The sequence below is a fragment of the Gasterosteus aculeatus genome, chromosome 2, assembly GCF_964276395.1.
Source record: "Gasterosteus aculeatus chromosome 2, fGasAcu3.hap1.1, whole genome shotgun sequence".
Lineage (NCBI taxonomy): Eukaryota > Metazoa > Chordata > Actinopteri > Perciformes > Gasterosteidae > Gasterosteus > Gasterosteus aculeatus.
In genome coordinates this window covers 17,781,534-17,803,246 of record NC_135689.1, presented here as the reverse complement: position 1 = coordinate 17,803,246, position 21,713 = coordinate 17,781,534, and the positions used below count along the sequence as shown (strand labels likewise).

At 45.7% G+C, this 21,713-nt stretch overlaps 1 protein-coding gene across 1 annotated transcript in view; it reads right to left on the bottom strand.

Annotated features, from left to right (window-relative positions):
• Positions 1 to 19,723, bottom strand: part of vstm2la (V-set and transmembrane domain containing 2 like a) — a 28,263-nt gene extending 8,540 nt beyond the window's left edge. The window contains exon 1 of the mRNA XM_040192792.2: positions 19,301 to 19,723. Within this exon, the coding sequence (XP_040048726.2) occupies positions 19,301 to 19,418 (118 nt within the window). The 5' untranslated portion in view covers positions 19,419 to 19,723. The remainder of the gene's footprint in view (positions 1 to 19,300) is intronic.
• Positions 19,724 to 21,713: the final 1,990 nt, after the last annotated feature.

The following is a 21,713-nucleotide window of genomic DNA, read 5'->3' as shown; positions in this document are numbered from 1 at the left end:
GAGTTCTTTCCTGACAGGAGAGTGACATTTCAGAAGGATTGTGCATTTTTTTTCCATAGTGCGGCTATTCAAAAAAAAGAAGAAAAAGTCCTGCTCAAAGATTTGTCTGTCTTATTCAGTCAATAAGAGCGAGTCAAAGCTGCAGCCACTGAGTGCCAGTCATGGATTAACATCGGCTGTTCTACCTCTGAGGATCCGTCTGGTATTATGAGAGCAGTACAAGCCTCTAGTCATACATCCCTCCTGTCCATTGATCAAATCTGCTTGTATTTTTCATTCGTGAAACCTGAGGCGCACCGGATATTGATTTGACATTACACAGCCGGAGCCAGCCACAGTGTCTACGGCCGCTTCACTTGTTGACGACATTCTAAGCTTGCAGCCACTTATGCAAACCAAATCCATCTTTTGGCAGTCCGTCAGCGGCGAAGCCAAAAACACAGAAATGCGTGCGCATTTCTCGACCAAATCATCGCCATCCCATTGTAAAGTCAGGTTCACCGGGAAATTAATTGAATCAACGCATTAGATGCTAATCAGATAACGCTCTCTCGCTCGGCCCGTCTCTCAAATGTCAGCATTTATTACTTAAAAATAGCTCACAGAAATGTAAGCACCATGTCCTTCTCTGGAAATTTGTATTCTGGTGTGGCTGATTCACACGCGTAATGCTGTATCGCTTGGTCCAAGCCCACGCTGTCAATGCTGAGGTCTGCTCAGCATAAAGCATCATCATTATGAGAGAGACAGAGACAGAGAACTGGAGGAGGACAACGTGCCAGGTTGTAGATAGCTGCGGGCAGGCGCCTGTTTTTGTTTATTCCGTTGACAAATGGAATGCAGTAATTACAGCTGTGATAAAAGGGGAGCGGGAGACGTTTCTTTGTTACTCCGGCCTCCCTAAACATGCGCCACACCGCTTCGAGGAGCCTGTTCACACGAGCAGGTCTACCTCTGGACAGCGCTGCACACCCAAATGATAACAGTCAGGAAAAAAGGGACTATTTTACGTTAGAAACCATCACACACTAACACACTGAAAAGTGATGTACTGTTCACACTGGACTCATGTTTCACTTAATGAGTCGGTGGGCAATATTTGCGGCAAGAGATCAATGCGCTTTAGATTGAACATTATGTCTGGTATGAGAAATAACTTTGTTGCTCCGCCAATCAATATTTTGACAGTAACACTCGAATGAAAAAAAAAAAAAAAAAAATCAAAATAAAACAATACTCAATTCTGTTCAAGTGCAACATGAATTATGTTGACTTGGTACCATCTTCTTTTAGTCAATACTGAATAATCAATTCATGCCGTGATCGCTTTAGCCCGGTTGGACTCTTCCCTCAATGCTGCGAGGATCCTTTGTTGGTGCGGCTGAAAGGCCAGGATGGTGGCGCCTCAGATGTGTGGCCATGCTCCACGTACTGCCGCGTTCCTTTGTAAACAACGGCGACATGCCGTACGGTTTACTGGGAGGGAGGGAGGGGCGGTGGGTTGGGGGTCAGCGGCATCGGCCTCTGAATTTCAATGCTGGGAGGTGTGTGAGACGGCTGGTGGCGCATTGGGCGGCAGACTGTACTCTCCAGAGCCTTTTATCATGGCTCACTCGCCCCCATGACGGCAATTAGGGTGATTTATGGGCATCGATTGGGGTGATTTACGGGCATCTTCCGCTGCACTGTGACAAAGAGAAGGGTATATACTATATTGTTGTTTTGTACAATTACACCTCCGCTGAGTACAATTGTATTGTCATTACAATGCTAATTTAGCTAATATTCCCTAAGGGATAGCCTCTATATATTAAAATGTAAATGCCGCTGCGGTTACGGCTTGACAGGGTAAAAATCTCTTGTGTTTGTATCCGTTCTGCATGTGCTAAATGGCTGAAATGAAAAAAGGAACCAAATCTGAATGTAGTTACGTTACGTGTAGTTTGGCTATTGTGCCGTCCGTTAGAGTCGCTGTTACTTGAAATGTACTCCTTTAAATTCACAAAGAAGTTGTCAAATTGCCGTTGGATCCAAATAAGACCCAAGTAGGTTGGCTCTTTGTGTGATGTATGGTCTTATTGCAGATTAGCAGATGGGGGACTTGTGTACACTGGAGTTTTCAGCAATGCAGCCTTTGAGTTTGCCATATGTTGTCAACATTTTCACAGAGTTTTCCCTTTGATACATTACAGAACCTTGCTGTGTTTGCAGCTGGTGCACCGGTAATTTACGCAGCGTCTACAGTAAATAACTAATTATCGGTCCATTTTGTTTATTTATTTACTTTAAAGAGAGGCCGGTATGAATATAAAAACCATTCAACACCCAAGTCATTTGACCACAACTTAAAACGTAAAAGACTCCGGCTAACACAGAGCCACAAACCACCACAATTAGCAGGCCGTCCCCTTATAGACCCTCAGTTGACAAAAGCCCCCCTTCTGTCCTGAGGAGTCCAACTTATTATACATTTCCACAGCATTCATTCCATAAGTACAGCCGGAGTTATAAGTGTTCCACTTCCTGCAAACTATGTTACATTACAGTACAACAGGAGAACAATGCATATGTCAAATAAGGTTTTCACCTCCATGTGATTTTAATACTAAAAAACATCCGAAAGTAAACATGTTTATTAGTGATTGAGAGCAATAAGCAAGAATGTGTAAAGCTGAGGAAACGTTCTTCATACGGATTTTGCCCTGTGAACCGTTTTCTTGTAGCTACCACTGCTGTAGTCCAGACCAGAAACAAGGAAAAAACTACGGTCAGTTGGTCTGCCTTTGGTTTTCATGCCACACAAACAACTAAATCAGACAATAGTGTAGTGAAGTGTAGAGAGACTCCTGCATTTACGAGTTCTCTTTGCCTGAGAACAAGGGTAAACCGGAGAAAGCTTTAAATAGGCTGTGAGTGCTACAGCACAGATTACAACTGACCTTTATTTGGGCTTTTTAAGGTCCCAACTAATATTTCAGGCTTTTATACGTGAACTGACCGATGACCGACCACTAGAAGGGCTGATTTATTCACACTAACTTCACAGTACGCCCGCCCCAAAGCCTCCTCTGCTTGACCATTATTTAAAAGGGGGGGTCGTCGTGGCGCAGGGGAGGGAGAGGGAGCGCCAGGAACCGCAAGGTTGGTGGTTCGAGCCCCGGCTGCCAAAGTGTCCCTGAGCAAGACACCTAACCCCTAATTCCCCCAATCGCTTTGGACAAAAAGTGGCAGCTAAATGTAATGTAATAAATCAGGAAACATTTATTGCCAAAATATGTCAAACATACAAGGAATTTGCAGTTGGTGAATGAATATTACGTTGAACTGAAGGAAGAAATTTAGAGAAACCTCATGTTACCAGTGTTTACTAGTAATAAATAGGGTCATTTTCTCTGACCTAATTCTACAACTAGATCAGTCGCCCCCTGCTGGTAAGTGAAGAAAGTCCACGTTTTAAGATGCACAGACTTCACTTTTTAGTGCCGAGCTCGTTTCCTGGTTCCACGTGATTCATTGCAGACGACATTATTGGTTGTTGGGCCTCTAGTTACACACACAAAACAATGCATGCGTGTGCGTGCATGTGGACCTTCACCCCCCGTGGCCCTGCCAGCTCCCCTTACATGAGCTCAGCTACCTGCTGTTTTGGCCCTAATCCCAGCAGCCGGCGTGCCTCCCCACGGCGCAGGTCAAACACTGTTTTCCCTCTTGATCAGATGAAAAAGGTTAAAAGGAGAACACGGCTTCCTGAGCCACAGGGTTCAGCCAGAACACCAAGGACGGGTCAGGACAGCTTTTCTTCCTTCTGTAATCCAACACAACTAAAAGGTGCCACCTTTGCACAAGAAACGATTATCACGTCGACACCCAGCGGTTACTTCCCCGCAAAAACACATTGGGTGACTTCAGAAAACCGACGGGGCCTTTGTAGTACAAAGCTGTTTGAGGCGAGTGGACTTTAAGCGCTTATTGTGTTCAGCGCACGTATCTGAGAAGGGCATCGGGCGGATGAAGAGGCTCGCCTGATCATTCAAGAGATCGAACAAAGCCTTGACATCAAATAATGTGCCATCAGTAAGCGACATTAAAGGATACATCTAGATGCAGTATTTCTCTTTTTTCAATTCCAGCCCTCAAACTCCAGCCTTTCCTCTCCATCACGCAGGCACATGCATCGGTCTCGTCATGCAGGAGGATCCTTCTCCTCTGAAGGAGCACATCCGTCGCCCGGCTCAGAGCTCCAGGTTGGAACAATAAGACACGCAAGCTATATCTGTCCTCTGTGCTATACATTAAAAAAAAAAACATGCAGCTGGTGAGATGCCGGTTCTCGCCTCTCCCCACACAGCGAGACGCACAGACTGAAACAGTCCATCGCTGTTATATAAAGAATCCTTTGAATCAGAGGTAAAAATATTCCAGCTTACATCTTTATATGCGGTCTAACCCTCAACATGTTCGCTGTATCTTCACTTCAATTGTTGTATCTTTATTTCTTCTTTTTTCAAATCCCCACTTGGTTTATTAAAATGTCCTTTCATGTGACTGTGGGAAAAAGACTCAAAACATATTGAAAAGGGAAAAATAGACACACACACACACACACAAACTGCTCTGTGTCATTGGAGGAAATGTGCAGGTGGTTCAATCAACTTAAAATAAAACTTTCCGTGTTTAAAATAGAGTGAGAGCAAGTAAAAGGATTGAGATCGAGTCGGTGGAGCAACTGACATTTACAGAATATGTTGATCAGGGCTGAATGGCGACAACATCCGCTGTCTGGAAATGGAGAGAAACTCAGGGGACATTAACACACAGCTTCCTTTGCCTGCAGTCCAGACACGGCCTGGTTTGAGAGACACTGTCTCACCACCTGAATGGATCTGAAAGCTACTCTTGATTTTTCACTTTTAGTGAGCTTTATTTTTTTAAATGCACCAAGAAACAACAACAAGTGAGATAATAATACAATTAATTTAAAGCTGCATTGAAATCTGCCCACGCCGGAGGGAGAAAACAATTCATCGCTCTACATTGACTTAGTTTTGTGTGAAAGTGGCTCCTTGTCGCCTCATTTGCTGGCAAACCGTAGCAACATGCCTAAAAAAAATGCTGTGCACGACCAACTATAAAAAATGTAGAGAACCCAGAACAAAGATTCATAAGCTGATGATCCAGGTAATGAGACACGGGGGCACCGGCTGAAAGAATTAGGAAAGTATGAACGGGTGCGACTCAAATTCAGTTTTAACAGAACGATATTTCTGTAAATTCGAGGGATTTCACTGTGTGGTAGAGTGAAATATCATTACATCAACGAGCCAAACTACAAAGCACCGCAAACCAAAAGATAACAAGACTTATTTAATACCGCATTCCAAATAAAAGCTGCACAGTCAATCCATTTCTTAATGAAAGCTATTTAACAGAATATCCATAAATTGAATTGTTTTTAAAAATCGATTCAATTTAAGTGTTGGTCTCAAAAAATGAAAAGTATCAGATCGGGATCAGCAGATAATGTAATACGATCGGGGGCAAAAAAGGTACAATAGTTCATATTTATCAAAAAAATGTACCACAAAAGACCCATATGGCTAAAAGCCAAGCTTGAATGGGAATGAACCCCCAACAGGTCAGACACAGCAGTGATTGGACCTCTGTCTATTTAACAGCACCTCCCTCTTCCTCCTCCTGTTCATCTCCACGTACTCATTTCCATCCCGCAATCACCAGGCAGCTCCTCGGAAATAATAAGCGACTAACGAGTCTCTCGCAAGGCCTCATAACAGGCGTCACGCTCTGCTGAGGAGCCACAGCGCCGCCGCAAACAGCTGCCGTCAGACACACAGAGAACCTGCCGGGAGCCCCAACGCTTGAGGGGCTGTAATGAGGAACCACACAGGAATTCAGTGGAGTTTGCTGCCGATTTCTATAAAAAAAGGTCAGGACAAAGGTCACAAAGGTCAATCAGCACTCAAAACAACGCAATGACACGATGTGCTGTGGGTCACTGAGAGACGCCGCCTCAAGACATGTTGGAAAAGAGAGCGTTCACAACCAAACTGTCCGTGTAAATACAGAAAACCCATTTGCCTTTTTCAGTGTTAACCTTCCGTGTCAAAAAGAAACCTGCAACACTGATGCAAGTTAACTTCGACCTGCCCTCTAGCATCATGAATCTCTTTCCGTTCGTGCTTCACCTTGAAACAACCCCCCCCTCGCTGCACCCCTGCAAAATATGTCTCAAGAAAAATGTAACGTGTCAGAATGTACCGCAAGAAACAGCAGTGTTCCATCAAAATTCGGCTCTTGAACGTTATTGAAAAAGGAGAGCGCACCGCGGCGAGGTGTGTAATGTTTTTTACGAGCCTGGAAGTGCAAAGCGCCCCGCGGGGGGGGGTGGGGGGGGTGTGTGGGCAGTGCAGCAGGAGCTGGGCTAACTAGCCATGAAATAGTGATGGATGATGCAAAGGTTTGAACAGCCATGTGTGAGGGTTTGTGAAAGGCACACTGCTTGCATACGAAGTCTGTGATTGAATGAAGGACAACGTGGTTATTGAGGATTGGAAAAGAGCAGGACGAGGAATGTTGAAAATATAAAACGGAGCACGAGCTGCATTGGACGCATTTGTGCATATTTGGTCGGGAGGACGTGGACATGTCCCGGATGTGCTTTACATCTTGACGTGGAGGAACGATTGATGCTCTCAGCTGAGAAGACAGGACGAGTCTCTATTGTCTCCACGCTGCTAAAAGCCGCCGCTGAGCAAAACGCCTTTGTGTCCAATGCTGGAGGCGGGCAGCGAGCGGGTCTGTGGGGGCGGGGGGGGGGGGGGGGGAGGGGGGGGCTAGTTGGCAGACAGCTGGAAACGAGCATCACTGTCTGGCAGGGAGTGAGAGAAGAAATCAAGAAATCCCCCTTCGCCCAAACCACACCTCTTTGCACTTGTCGTCTGACGCATCTTTCTGACCCCCAGAGAAACGCACTCACTGAACTGAGGTCCACGTCGGCGCACACTCGGATCACAAAAAGGGCTTTTTTGAGACGAGGCGGTTGACCAGCAGGGCGCTCCTTCGCTCCTTCCCTTCGTCTCCGTCTCTATTAAGGCTGACGTTGATGGATGAGGGACATTACTGGACAGACCAGCGTTTAGCTTCATCACAGAATGAGCGGGATCAAAAGGAGGCCCGGAGAGCACGGAGGCAATTTCGTACTCTGCAACAGGACGGACGGTATGAAAGGCCGGGTCATTTGTGAAAACAGACTGAAATACAAAGTGGAATTTCCTCTGAAGTCACTGTCGATGACAGAGTACACGAGGATCCAAACCACTCAACTAATGTTACGCCTGTTGGTGCACATTTCCACAATAATCCAAATGATCAAGGATTTGTATGACACATTTTTACCAAAGAACTTTAATAGAAACTGGAACAAAACTCTCAAAACGGTCAAACATCTGCGCAGTACAGGCAGCAAACCATTCATGGGAATATGAACATGACTTTTAAATACACACCAAATACACCGATAGAGGACGTTCAGACATTCTTGTCAACATTAAAGGGTGCTTTGTTTCCTAGTCCCCTTAGACCGCATTTTGGCCCAGCAAGGACCAAGCAGTATTGTGTTGTGTTACTTTCATGCAGTGTGTGTATCGTCAGTAGAGCTAATGCAACGGCAACATAATGATGTCGAGCTATAAAACGGTTTGTGTGCACATTTGAACACAGCCGCCGGATTCAAAAAGACGCTCCTGCTGAAGCCAGAAGGATCGCTGGGCTCACTGACCCGCAGCGAAGGGAAAGATTCATAAAACGAACACTACACAATCTGTTCCTGTTCGGATAAGCTGGAATAAAACCAAACATCGCTGCGGTCTGACGCCGACAAGCGCAAAGATAAAAGAATGCAGATACTGCAGCTCGGACTTATCTTCGCAAAAACAAATTACAGTGCCGAGAATAATTCCCTCACAATGCAGATTCGAGTATTTAAGGTTAACTTATTTTTCCCAAAAAGAGACCCCTTGGAACGAGCTGTTCGACACACAAAGCCGGTTGCTTCACCCTGTTCGATGATTTATATGGTCAGTGTACGGACGTAGCCCCTAAACTACATTTACATATAGTTTTGGCGGATGAGAGAAGATGAACTCGTTGGCATAGCGACGCAGGGAGCGAAGATACAGGAGAGAGTCAGTAGAGCTACAGTTGTCCTACAAAGACGTTAACACTAATTTGGGCTGATGCAGTCATGTGATAATTACACGCTGTGACGTCTTTGCTCTCCTCCTCGTTCCAGTATCCAATGAACGGGAAATGCCAAACACATTTTGGCGCGAGGCAGGAGAGCTCGAGAAATGCCATTTGAAAGAGCAAAACAAATTACAGCTGCCAGCAGCAGAGCTCAAATTCAGTCATAAAGGGAAAAAAGGTGATTTAGTTTCAGTTGCTGCTCAGACATTCAGACATTCAACATGAATCAAAAGAGGAAAGTGCTCAGATTCAGATGTTTGTCGCAATCCCACCACAACGAAACCCCCCCAAACAACAATTAAGCAATTTGGCATCACTTCAGGAGGCCAATCATGACCATCATGACAAAAGGACGAGGTTGCGTGAGAACGTCCCCACCGTGGAGACACAAATACACGCGACCAAACTCATGATCTCGTCAGGCTGCAGCTGTCAGAGGTAAAGAACCAAGGTGATTCACTGTGGTGGGCGGACAGAGGACAGCGACGCGTCGTGCTGGGACTGAGGATGCAACCTTGGAGCTTGTTAGCAGTGTTGCAGGACGGAGATTTATTGTTGCTTAGAGAGTAAAAGCAGCACTTATTCAATGTCCTGAATGTAAAGCTGAAGACTTAATCTGAAAATGATATATTTATCTTAAATACAATCTTTTTTTCTTTATAACAGTTACGGGATAAATAGGATGGGAGCATTATTGTCAAAATGACTCAGTCTCAGTCGAGTACAGCTCATTACATTAAGAAATATGTCAAAAAAAAAAAAGAAATCAAACTAAAAGACGGCGGACAGCAGCACAAAGCGCTGACGAGGCATCTGGCCCACTTTCCCAACTCATAGGCACTTGAAATAAATCACGTTGGACCCTCCATGCATTCAGCGGCTGCCACAAGGACACGCGTAGAGAGACGAGAAAGAAGAAGAAGAAGAAGAGGAAGAAAGGGGAGCGCCAAGAAACATAACGGAAAAAGACGAGACACAAAGTTGGGAGTGTGACTTTGACGCCGCAGATTAAATGGAATAACAGGCGCGAAAGGCACCACATCTAATAAGGACACATGGAGCGAAGGTCTGAGGCGGCGACAACTGTCTGAAAAAGACGCCGCGCTAATCACAGCCGACGTGGGGAATACAACCTGCAGCCGCCTCGGTAATCTCCACTAACAGGAGACCTCTTTGGGGTCCGGAAAGTCTCAAACCGCCGTTTGGTCGAGCCAACGAATGCGTCTCCCGGCTCAGGACAACGTCCAATTGAATGTATTAGGACATGGGTAAAGTTGGAGATATTCAAATAACGGTTTGATAGTTCTGTCAACTAGAAATTTACACGTGGAGAAGATGGAGGTAATCTGAAGGATCTTCACTCTGGAAACAGCCGACTTACCCCAGGTTTGCAGTAAATTTGTTGTCTTTTTAATACACACGAAACAGGATAAGATCATGACACCAAGTGCATCGAGTCGGATCATCAGATTGTGCAGCGCAAACAACAAGCCAATAGCTATGAGTATTGGAGAATCTGAACCAATTTATTTGGAGAAAAATCTGGCCCTGCGAGGAAAACTATGCTTGATACACACCGCTGGGTTTACGTAAACTGGATGAAAGCCTGTGAACTGTGAGTGATGTTTCCAGGAGAGTCATGCGATGATTTAGGACAAAGAATGACCTTGTTGTCAATCCATAGACACGCCGCAGAAGACGATGAGCCGACGCAGCAGCACGAGGGCAAATTTAAACTTCAAACTGGCCTTTGAAGCAATTTTTGTTGATACCAGTTCGCACATCCGTGTTCATTTGGTCCTACACCGTTCTGAGAGCCTGAAGACATTTAACTTGAAATTGTACCGGAAAGAAGGCAAAATGGACTGAAGCCGAAAATCCGGGGAGAGGCAACTAGGACACGAGTGCAAATGCACTGCGGGGCAAACCGTCGCTGCAGTCCAAAAGGTGATTTGATACGCGGGATATACTCATCGCTAATCCCTTGTGAGGAGTAACGGCTCCACCGCTGAGCGCTTTCACAGTTAAAGCCTCCCTCTAGAAGCAATTCGGCCGGATACGCCGCATGCTCGCATTACTGATACCATGCCATGTTTGGAGCTGTGCAGCTCCAATGGTTGAGCTGCATCTTATCGGGCCAAACCTGCCTAAGCAGCACAGCCGGCCGCAGACAGACAGAAACGCACCCGGGGAACAGTTAATCACAGCGCCGAGCGGCTTCGTCCACGGCTCCTCCGCCGAACGTCCTCGGCATGTCTCAGCTGTGAAAGGCCTGGGACTCTCTCCTGCATCAAGCTGCTTTGCCGCTCAGCTCGCTCCAGGGCCAACTGTACCCTTTGCTCATTTTAACCTCTCTCACCGTCTTGATACTGGGTTTTAGAGGAGGAAGTTAGCTAAGCTTAGCATTCAGACTGGCAGCCGCTAGACAGGCTTTGTCCAAAAGTTCCATAAACTGCTCAGCAGCTCCTCTTTCCGCGGTTTGGCGAGAGCCGTCAGCGGGATCGTCTCCTCTAACTCTGTGGAAGTGATCGTCTCAAATTAGTCCTTCAACTCTGTCATATGGGAGTTTAATTGATTTAATCGAAAATAAAGATTTTGGATAACATACATTACAGATTTCAATCAAACGCTGCTGTGATGCAGTGATGAGGATCAGCAATTAATCAGTAACTCTTAAATTAAAAATAAAATGCTTGTATATTAATGTATATATTTGGTTTTAAAATGTACTGCCGTCTTTCCATTATACCATTACAAATTAAAAATATCTGACACACACACACACACGCACGCACGCACGCACGCACACACGCACACGCACACGCACACACAAATACAATTAAGTCTAACCAGCAGGAGTGCGTTTCATCCGCGGTGCATCAAACCCCACTGAGAAAACCTTATTTACTCCAATGCTGGTCGACCGAGCAGAGTGTCAATGTGGATGTTGACATGTTTCGTTCTACGCTGCCCGCAGCTATCAGACCGTCCAACAGACCTTTGTTAATGGCAAGATGGGGCTAAAATACCACCAAGGGCCTATTAGTTGGACATGTAATATAGAACACAGGGTTTACTGGCAGCCGGCTGAAGGCGGAAAAGAGCGTGATTATATGAAGGCAAAATTACCCTCAGTGTGTGTGTGTGTGTGTGTGTGTGTGTGTGACAACTACAAACAATACTTTGAAAGACTACACGAGTGTCTGCCAGTGGGTTTGCCTTGAGTTTGGGTAATTGCGGAACCAACAAGTCACATACAAATACACTCAAACACACCCAAGCATGTACACACACACACACACACACACAGCCGCTGTGTAGCAAAGAGGCTCTTCACAGCGGTGTAATTAGGCCTGGTCACTGCAGAGACGTTGTAATGGATAACCCTGTCTAAAATGGCCGGGGGCTGCACACATAATTGAGCATGCTGTGTCTACACGCGTGTGTGCGTGTGTGTGTGTGTGTGTGTGTGTGTGTGTGTGTGTGTGTGTGTGTGTGTGTGTGTGTGTGTGTGTGTGTGTGTGTGTGTGTGTGTGTGTGTGTGTGTGTGTGTGTGTGTGTGTGTGTGTGTGTGTGTGTGTGTGTGTGTGTGTGTGTGTGTGTGTGTGTGTGTGTGTGTGTGTGTGTGTGTGTTTCACAAGGGAGCGCTGCAAATACGGCAAACCGCGCGGCTCACTTAGTTTTTGTCTCAGCGTGCTTGCAGTATGTGAACACGGGGGACTGAAGCCCTGCAGTGTCTGACATTTCACTTTAAAAAGACTCCACTCCGACATGTTTATACTTCCCATATGCATCCAGGGAAGAAAACGCTTCTCAGCCAGAAAAAAAACACGTCTCACGGGCGCGTCAGAAAAATGTTTAAGGAAATAGCTTCACAAGGCCGAGCAACGCCACAAGTTTAAGAGCACCCAGGCACAAAAAGATGAAAGGAGATTAGCGTCTTCGTGCTTTCGTGCGCTTGTTGATTGTGTGGCCGTTGTTGTAGTCGAGGGTCGAGTAGCGAAACGTTTCAGTTTGACCATTTTCATGCTGAAAAAACGCCTCTGTTTGAATGTGTCGTTTATACGTAGGTCAGCGTCACTAAAGACCGGGACCGATTCCACCCAATGACGTCATCGGGGGTCATTAACGCATCGGACTGAGGTTACGCACGGCGATTGTGAGAAGTTAATGTAGATTTGCGAAAAGGTAACTGATCAACGTTTTGAAAAATGACTGATGAATTAAAAGGTTTACATCTGAGACGGACCACCGACCATCCCAAAGAAGTCAACCGAGGGGGAACCGAGGTGACAGAAACAAGCCAAAAGGTGCCAGAGGAAGTCGTGTTGGAGAACAGCGGTGAGTTGAAAAGACTGCATCTGTGATGGATTAAAAACCAGTTAATTTATAGATTCTCATCAATTTCATTATCTATTGGAGAGACGATTCCTCGGTGATATTGAAGTTGACGATCAATACTTGTTTTTCCCAGCAACGCAAGGGGGAGAACACAATCTGATCCACTTTTTTTTTTTAATTAATGCTAGTTCCCAAAACACTTTGAGTGACGCGTTGACCTCGCGGGTACGTTTGCAGTTATGTGAAAGATTTTAGGATTAAACGAGGCTGCTTGATACAGAAGTATAAAATCCTCTTGATCTCATTGGGTTCTTCTTCTTTTCCTAAACCTTGTCTGATGGAGCGCTGCATGCAGTAGGGGGCTGGTTCTGTGGGTCTGGGCTCATTGGGAGGCTTAAAGAAGCAATCTTCAAAGTTTCCCCCAAACGCTTGGAGTCAAAGGACTGACACTAGCATTACTGTAGATAGACGGAGATGGTTTATCCGGAGCAGGAAGGCTAGTGATTAGGGTAGGAGAGAAGGTCACGTAGACCGGCCACGCAAACAACAGACGAGCTCGGACAGAGTGCTACAGGAATCTGTCCGAGTTTGCAATGTGGCACTTCCTGTTCCCTTGTCTTCGAGATAATGACATTTTATTGAATAGTTATATGGTTGCGAGTTGTTAGAAAAAGCCTGAGACATAATCAAGCTTAGCAGGCTAGATAATGAAGCCATTTAGCCCTATTCGTTGTCTTTTAAAATGCGACAAAAATAAACACACATTTATTATAAAGACAAAAAAAGGTCTGTAAGTCAGATGAATGTATTGCATTGTGAGGAGGGAAAACGTAAGAATCAATGACAAACTGACGTGCTTCAACTAACAGATGCAGCTGCATACAAAGTCTGCAGAGACTCTGCAGGGAACAGTGACTCTTCGCTACAATACGAGGTGCTGAGGAGTCGTCTCGCCTGCAGACCACGGGTACGTCCCCTCCTCCTTCCTGCCTCTGCGGGAGCGCCAACAGATGAGCACTGCCAAGTGCCTCCCCAAGAGCATTGTGTGCGTGTCTCTCTCTCGCTTTCTAAATCTGAGTGTGTGCGTCTTTCCACTTTGATGGCAACATTGGCAGTAATGTGTCTAATGGAAGATACGCAACACTCTCTCAGACAAGTTTTCACCCCCAAGCGCAAGCTACCCCCCCCCCCTAAAACATCATCATCATGCTGAGTGCAATAGAGGGAATACTCATCTCTTCCAATACACACACACACACACACACACACACACACACGTCATTGTGTTCACCAATGGTAAAGACACAAAAACACACGCACAGAAACATGCACGGAATACCAGAGTGACGGTTTGGATCATCCATCTCAAAGCTGCCTTTATCGTTTCTCACACAAAGTTGAAAGAGCCTTGTGCACTAACACAACTAGACACACACACACACACACACCCAGCGGGTTGGATGAGGAGTACCGGAGATGAGTTTTAGTCACGGAGGGACACCTCAGAACGTGTAGCTTCGGATCGCCATGCTCAAAGCTGCCCGCCATCATTCGCTCCTTTAAAGTACGTCCCCGCACACACACACGCACACACACACACACAGACACACACACACACAGACTACAGAGAAGTGCTTTGCAAGAGACTGAAGTACGAGCGGAGCAGCAGAAGGCACTTATAGAGAAAGACAGAGGAAGAGTCCTTGACTGCCTGCTGACCCCGCAGCTTGTTTGTGCCAATTCTGAAAAGCCGTCCTGATTGGAGCGTGAAGTTCGTGTGTGTGTGGTGTGTGTGGAGGGTGGGCAGGGGGGGGGGGGTACTTCAATCAGCCAGTCGAAGTTACCACTTTCCTCACACTCACACACACACACACCAAAGCTACGGTGCGACTGTAAACTGCAGTGAAGTTTATGCTCCGGGGATATTCTAATAATTCTTTTACATTTTGCTCTATTTCTCCGCGAGTTCATTATTAATTTACAGACCTATCGTACTGCAGAACCACTACACTATTAAATAGGATGTCTCATCTGAGCCGCGGACCTTTTTTTTTCTTTTCATATGAATAAAAGAAAAGAAATTCAGGGGCGCCACTGAATCCTTTGTACTTCTGCATGCAAATATAGAAATGTACTGCAAATCGCATGAGAACACGACGGCGATTCAGCCTCTGGGGACAACGACCAATATTCCAGAGCTTCTGGTGCAGCCACTGATGGGGAACCCTGGGTCAGGGCTTCCCCTCCTCCTTCCCCTCCAGCTCCATTCTATCCCACCTGGCATGTTTAAATACACATGCAGAAAAAATACAAATGAATAAAAAACCTTTCAGATTGCATTTCGGCAAAGCAATTGCACTCCTTTTTCTCAAAGTCTTTCTTTTCATTCCACCAAGTACAGACGTAAATCAGAGCGCTTTTGATGAAAGTTCTTGCTCCGTTGCCTTCAGATTCTGCATCCATAGGCGGATACACAGTATGTTCACAGAGAATAAAATATGGCAGGAAGTCATAGTCACAAATATATCAATAGCTCTGCTGGGACCTTTTGGTGTTTTATTTTGCAACAACACAAGACTAAGAACTATTAAAGGCTTCCCAGTCTCAATTCAGTTTGTTTGCTTTTTTCTTTATGTCCCAAGCAACATAATTAACAATCGCAATGTGATGGATTTATGGAGCCCAGTGGGTATTAGAGAGACTTTTTGTGGCTCCACAAATAAAAATGCATCAACAATAACTTGAAAGCCATAATGTGTATTGTATGTGTCCATACAATACATTGACCATTTCATTCCGGGTCAATCATCTCTCAGAAAATGTCTATGTGACTCCTCTATAGTCCCATGGCGAACAAGATAGAACCTGAATCACTGTGGAAGCGTGTCGGGATTAGGAATGGCGGATAGTAAGTCAACACCCATTAATAATAAAATGGATTATTACTTTGAGCGCACAAAGCGTATGAGAGGGTATGCAGAGAAAGCCGATGCACACGAGATTGAAATGGAAGCGCTGAGACAGCTGTGGGTGAGGTGAGGGGCACCGCGTGAAGACGGGACCCGGCTACTGTAATCGTTTCTGGCCTGTAGTTAATCCCAGGAACCCGCTGCTAAAAAGCGCCAGCCTGTCACAGCTTCTCCTGGGCTGAATCGCACCGGCCCTCCTTCCATTAACGTTTCTCTCTGTTCAGTTTACACACAGCAGCAGACAGGCAGAGCGACGACAGCCAAGCAAGCCCACGTACCTTCAGTCTGAAGTACATTTAGGCTGCACCGCGTAGAGAACATCAAGGCAGCTACTGACTCTGCACCCAGTGTGCTCTTAGCTTGTGTTTAGAGAATGGAGCGTACTTTCATATTGCTTTTCTAGTCTTCAGACAACTTGAAGTGCTTTGACACTACATGCAATCGTTCACAAATTCACGCACTGATGTCGTGGGCTGCCATGCTACGGGCCAGCTGCCCATAAAGGACTCGAAAAAAAAAAAGCCTGCGGGAGCAATTTGGGTTTAAGTGTCTTGCCCAAGGACATATCGGCAGCGCCAAGAGGAGCCCGGGATTGGACCAGCGATTGTCTGCTTGAAGACTGAGCCAGTGACAAACAGCTAAGCGACCTTTAAGTAGGGGTCGGCCGACTAATTTATCTATTGTATAAAATATTCCACCACCTGTAGCTGTTGTGTTAGTTATAGAGATAAAACAATTTATTATTGCTCTAAATTTCACCTTTGTAACACGGAGTTCTACAGCAGACATCCAGATGTGCTGATTCAACCAGCCAGATGTTCAAGGTTTGTTTCACAACTACATTTGCCTTCTTCTCTGCACAGATGTGTGCGTGCGTGCAGCCTCACAGAGAGAAAACAGCAGGGTGCCGAGATCTTCGGGAGTCTACCAGCTGCTGGTGGCCAACGGTAAAACTTGAATATCACAATATTGGGTAAAATCATAATGTTACTTATAGCGGGAAAATCATGAGCGTTAATTCAGGTTTGGTTGGTTTTTCTAATAATTATTACTGCGAAACAAATAACATGATGTAACGCTTCGAAAGAACTCATCAGCATGCCACGCTTTGGGTTCCATTGAAGCGGTTGCTCTCCAGCACTCCCCGCTGTGGCCATGTCTGGATCGCCGCTATCATGGCAACACGCCGCCGTCAGATCTGAAGTGGGAGCGAGGAGCAGACGGGGATATTTGGCGTGGAATTGTGCGGAAGACTCGAGTAAACCCCACAAGCTGCTGCTGAATGTTTGCCAGTGCTACTGCATCGGCCACTGTTAAATCTTTAATGGAGGAAACAGTAGCGTGATGTCATTGCCTCCTCGTGCTCCACTTTGCTTTTTGCAGGAGTGACAGTCAATACTGCCTGTTAATAATAGGAATGGTAAAACGACAGTAAAAATGTTTCTGGTATTTTGCCGTGTACAGTTTAGCACATGTGTGTTAAAGACGGAGGCTCAACCGTTGCACCGTCCTGGCTTTAGCCTCACATACCCTTCCAGTATATTCCGCTCACATGCAGGAGGAGCAGTCATGCCTGAGGCCTTTCAAGGAGACCCGGCAGCCATAAAGGCTTCTTCTCTTCACTGAATGCTAAATGAGCCACCTATTGGATTGGAGAGAATGGTTCAAATCTAATATGGGGCTGCTTTCTCTGGTGTTTGGAGGTCAAAATGGAGTGATGATGGAAGACTGGATGCATTTTTGTAGACCTGTCGGTAGAGTGGTTGAAATAATAGGGAAGATCTGGTTTCATGAGAAATGATGAACATTCTAAATGTGTGTGTAACATTGCTCCTGCTGTCAAACCTCAATGGCTTTTCCTTGGTGAAGTCTGAGCATCGTATTGGCCCGGCGCCTGGCTTAGCGAAGGCGATTGATTGGCTGGAATAATCGCCTGGCTGGATAAGCGTGCCGTAATTAGGATTAATTGAAACCGATCAATGACTTAAACAGAGTTTCAACAGATGTACAACGTCCTGAAAATGTCTAAACTGTTTTCTTTTCGTTTCTCTCACTTCCTTTTCCCCCCCCAATCCTTCTCTGCTCCATCGGAGGCTAAAAGGGGGATAAATGATGACGAGGCACTTATTTAATGATACTGACTGTCTGCATGTCTGCAATCCAAACAGTCGAGGTAAAGACTCCTCTGCTGTGGTACAAATAACCGGGTTCTGACGATTTTGCTCGTCGTCATGGCAACACTTTCAAGTTAGGTATATCGCACTACACGAAACTGCCGCCCTTCTTAACTTCCATTCTGCCGCTGGGACAAAACAAAAAAACAAGTGTATCCGCACGCACTCATTTCCATAAAAATCCCACACCCACTATGAGAAAATATCTCTTCCCGCGAGCGCATTATTCAGCTTGAAAGATGGTACAGGCTTGTGTTACGGATGCGCCGCGCTGCCACCAGACATTACTGCTGTTGCTCTGAATGGAGAAACGCCGAGACATCCTTCAGCGGTATATCGGTCAGGCTCTCGTGTGAAAGCTTGGTTTTCTGTGATGGATTTAATACCATTTCCAAGGCTTCTCCATTACAGCATGATGTTTATTTAGTAAATTATAGTCCATTTGGACTAGAACAGGCCGTCCAGCAGGGTGTGGCTTCCTTTTGACAGGCTGCTTCCACAGAGTTGTGAGGACTTTAACTGTAACATTTTGGTTGCCTGAAAAAAACATATTCAACATTGGTTGTACTCAGCTCCAGAAAAGTGCCCCGATTATAGATCGTCAGGTCAGGGGAGAAAAGCAGGGAAGTGATGCTTGCGTTTACGGAAAAGGTCAACAGAAAAGTACTAATTTTCCCATTTTATGGCAAGAAAATGAAGTCAGAGTCAGGAGATGATCAGGCTTCAGGCATTGGCTAAAATAAAGCTGATCAATATACGATCCTGATTGTGTCACTAAACCTTTATCCATTATGCTGGGAAGCGCCTGATGAAGATGAGGTCCACACTGTGAGAGAGACTCGATGAGGCAACCTCAACCTCCTGACTTCAACTGCAACCCACGCAGACAGCAGCCAGACACCCGAGGAGATGACGGCGCCGAGCCGGAGTTTCCGGGGGAGAGCCGTGACCCTTTGTGTGTGTGTGTGTGTGTGTGTGTGTGTGTGTGTGTGTGTGTGATGCAACAAAGCGTAAGGCCGTTTAGGGAAGATCCTGGTGAGACGGATTAAGAAGGCAGATCTGAGGAAGGGGCCGTTCATGTCATGACATCCATCAGCTGACATCACCTCACGCTCCATGGATCAGGGTGTGTGTGTGTGTGGGGGGGGGGGGGGGTGAGGGGGGGGTCGCTGCAGGTCTCAGAAAAGACTGTCAGGTTGAGCCTGAACCACTGTTACAAAGAAGCCAAGCCTCCCACCTCCATGACGATCTGAGCATCGAACGTGTCAGCAGGCTTCATCTTCTCGTCGCACACTTGGAAGTTTAGTTTTTTTATTCCCAGCCAGAAACCACAAGCTGCTCACAGTCACAGGGAACACACATCAGCATCAGTTGCCCTTTATGATCAGCATCTTTTGTTTAATTCCTCCCGCAGGCGTGGGAGCAGATGGGTGTCACCTGTGCAGTCACCTCTCCGCGCGCGCTCACACACACACACACACACACACACACACACACACACGTCCGAAGTCCAAAGGGACACCGCGGGGGTCGGACAGAGGACACGTGACCTACCGTTCCCAGAGACGTGGTTCTCCAGCTGGCCGCGTGCGGGCTGCCTCGTGGAGACTCCGAGCTGCATGTAGAGTCCCATGTAGTGTAAAGTCCCCAGCAGCACTCGGAACGCTGCCATGTCTCTTCTCTCTGCTGGAGCCGCTCTCCTTTCCCTCTCATGTAACGTCGGAAATCAAATTGGTTTTTGTTTTTCTTCTTCTCCTTTGTTTGTTGTTGGGTTTTTTTTGTCTCTCTGTCTTTTTAAATCCAGATGAGTCGTTGTGGCGAGGAAGGAGCAGAGTGGCGGGGGGAGGCTGCAGCCTCTCGGTGTGGCAGCGGGACCGACTGACGCTCCGCTTCCGCTCAGTCGGGTCTACATGCAGCGGAGGGACTTCCTCCCAAATGGGAGGTGCCGCGGCTTTCGACGGGGGATGTCAGTTCTGAGAGGAGTGATATTAGAAACACGACAATGCGCTTTGTGAAACGACAGTCGACTCCGACTCAACTATTATTATTATAGTTGCTAATAATACGATTGTCATCATTGTACATGGTTGAAAAATGTATTGACCCTAATTTAATCTCATTAACCCATCTCTATCTTTACTTTAATTGAGCTATATTGTTGTAAAAAAAGATAGGATAAGATTATTATTGCCCTGAAAGTAAAATTGCAAAGAAATTATTTTGACAATCTTTCCTTTAAAGACTTTAAAGGGCGACGGCAGCATACGAGTGCAACAACAAAGTGTTTTACTCTAGCCTAAGTTATCTCAGTAATCACTGGCTTGCTGGGTCAGTAATTTATTATGACTTTTTTTTAAACAAATTTATAAGGAAAAAGTTATTTTACCCCGAAGGATTGTGTGGTGGCCATTTGTCTGTGGGATCAATAACAACTTCAAAGGGCCACTGATGTTCTTCCTTATACTCAGCAAGAAAACAACGTCCATGCATGCTTTTTGTTTTGTTTGATATGTATTTGGCCAAAAAGACAATCAAACACACAAACATATAAATCCGATCGCTGCCTCCCCCCCATTGCTCTTCTGGTAAAATGGTGTATCTCACCCCGGTGCATGCGGGGCCTATAAGTGGCTGACTGCAAACAGAAAGGCAATCTTGATATATCATTCAATCAAACCTAAATAATTAAACAATACTAATTAAAGATAAGAACTGAATACTAATGACAAATTATTGGCGCCAACAGAAGGAATTGATGTTCTCTCTTTTGTTTTTCTTAGAGTTAAAGAAAAAGAATAATCGCTTCAATTTAGTTTTTAAAAATGAAATTAAAAAAAATCTTTTGCTGTCAGTAAACATGATGACGTTTATTTTTTGGGACGGCGGGATACTTCGCCGGATATGCGCATCTGGCTTATAGCACAAAGATGTATATAAGTGGACTTAATCATCGTGACGTCACCCGTTGGTTTGTGGACTTTGGCGGTTTGTCCGCAGCCATCTTGGTTTTCGCGTGTTGCCATGTTTATCAATTTCTTTAAGCAACATTAGATATTCAAATAGCTGCCAATTGCGTGATGAAAATATCTAAGAGTGGTCAAGAACGCTGGTTGCCGGACACTGGCAGAGAGAGACAATGAAAAGTCTTTTTTCTTCTGATATAAAGAACATTTTACTGTCAAAATGCAATACAATAATGTATTGTGTAAAAATGGGCTTATTTGCTTTTTGGTTGGAGTAAACAACTTTTGGGTTAAGGTTTGTTTCGGCTTTTTTTGTGACCGGCTGCCTCAACCAGTGGGAGGTACATTTCTAAAGAGCAAAAGAAAAGGACTACTTGCACTGTGACGTTGAAAGTCCGGTTTAAATAAATACACAGGTCCATTAAGAGAACTGAAATGAACACCCTGGTCTGGAGCTGCAAGCCGCCTCCTCAACTTCAGAACCCTGGACAGCGACAGCAACTGTCCGTGGTGCTGAAACACAGCTTCAAGGCTGGCGCGTGCTTCTGCGTCGTTGCGTCGACGCACTCGTTTCAATTCATGGTTCTAAAAGTCTTGCGTGTGTTGCAGAGCAATTCACCGCCAGAACAACAGGCGGAGTAACGTGTTTTGTTGAAGACGACCTGGAGAGTCACGTCTTTGTGTGTGGAAGTCGTTGGTTTGTTTATTTATTTATCATAGACTTTATTGCCCCGTGCATCGCCACTGCCGCTTTTCATCACGGACACATTTGTCCCGTATTTTCCTCCACAACTTTCTTCAGCTCGACCGGCAAACCGACGTTTGCGGCGATCTCCCTCCATGAATCAGAAACCACCCGCGCGTCCTTATAGTCCGCCAATGACGGCTTGTAGAAGCGGTCATATTTACGCATTTCTTCCGACAAAAGCTCTTCAATCTGATCCGTTCTCTCGTAAACATTCTTTGTTTTAATAATGCGTTATTGTGCTATGAAAACGGAAATG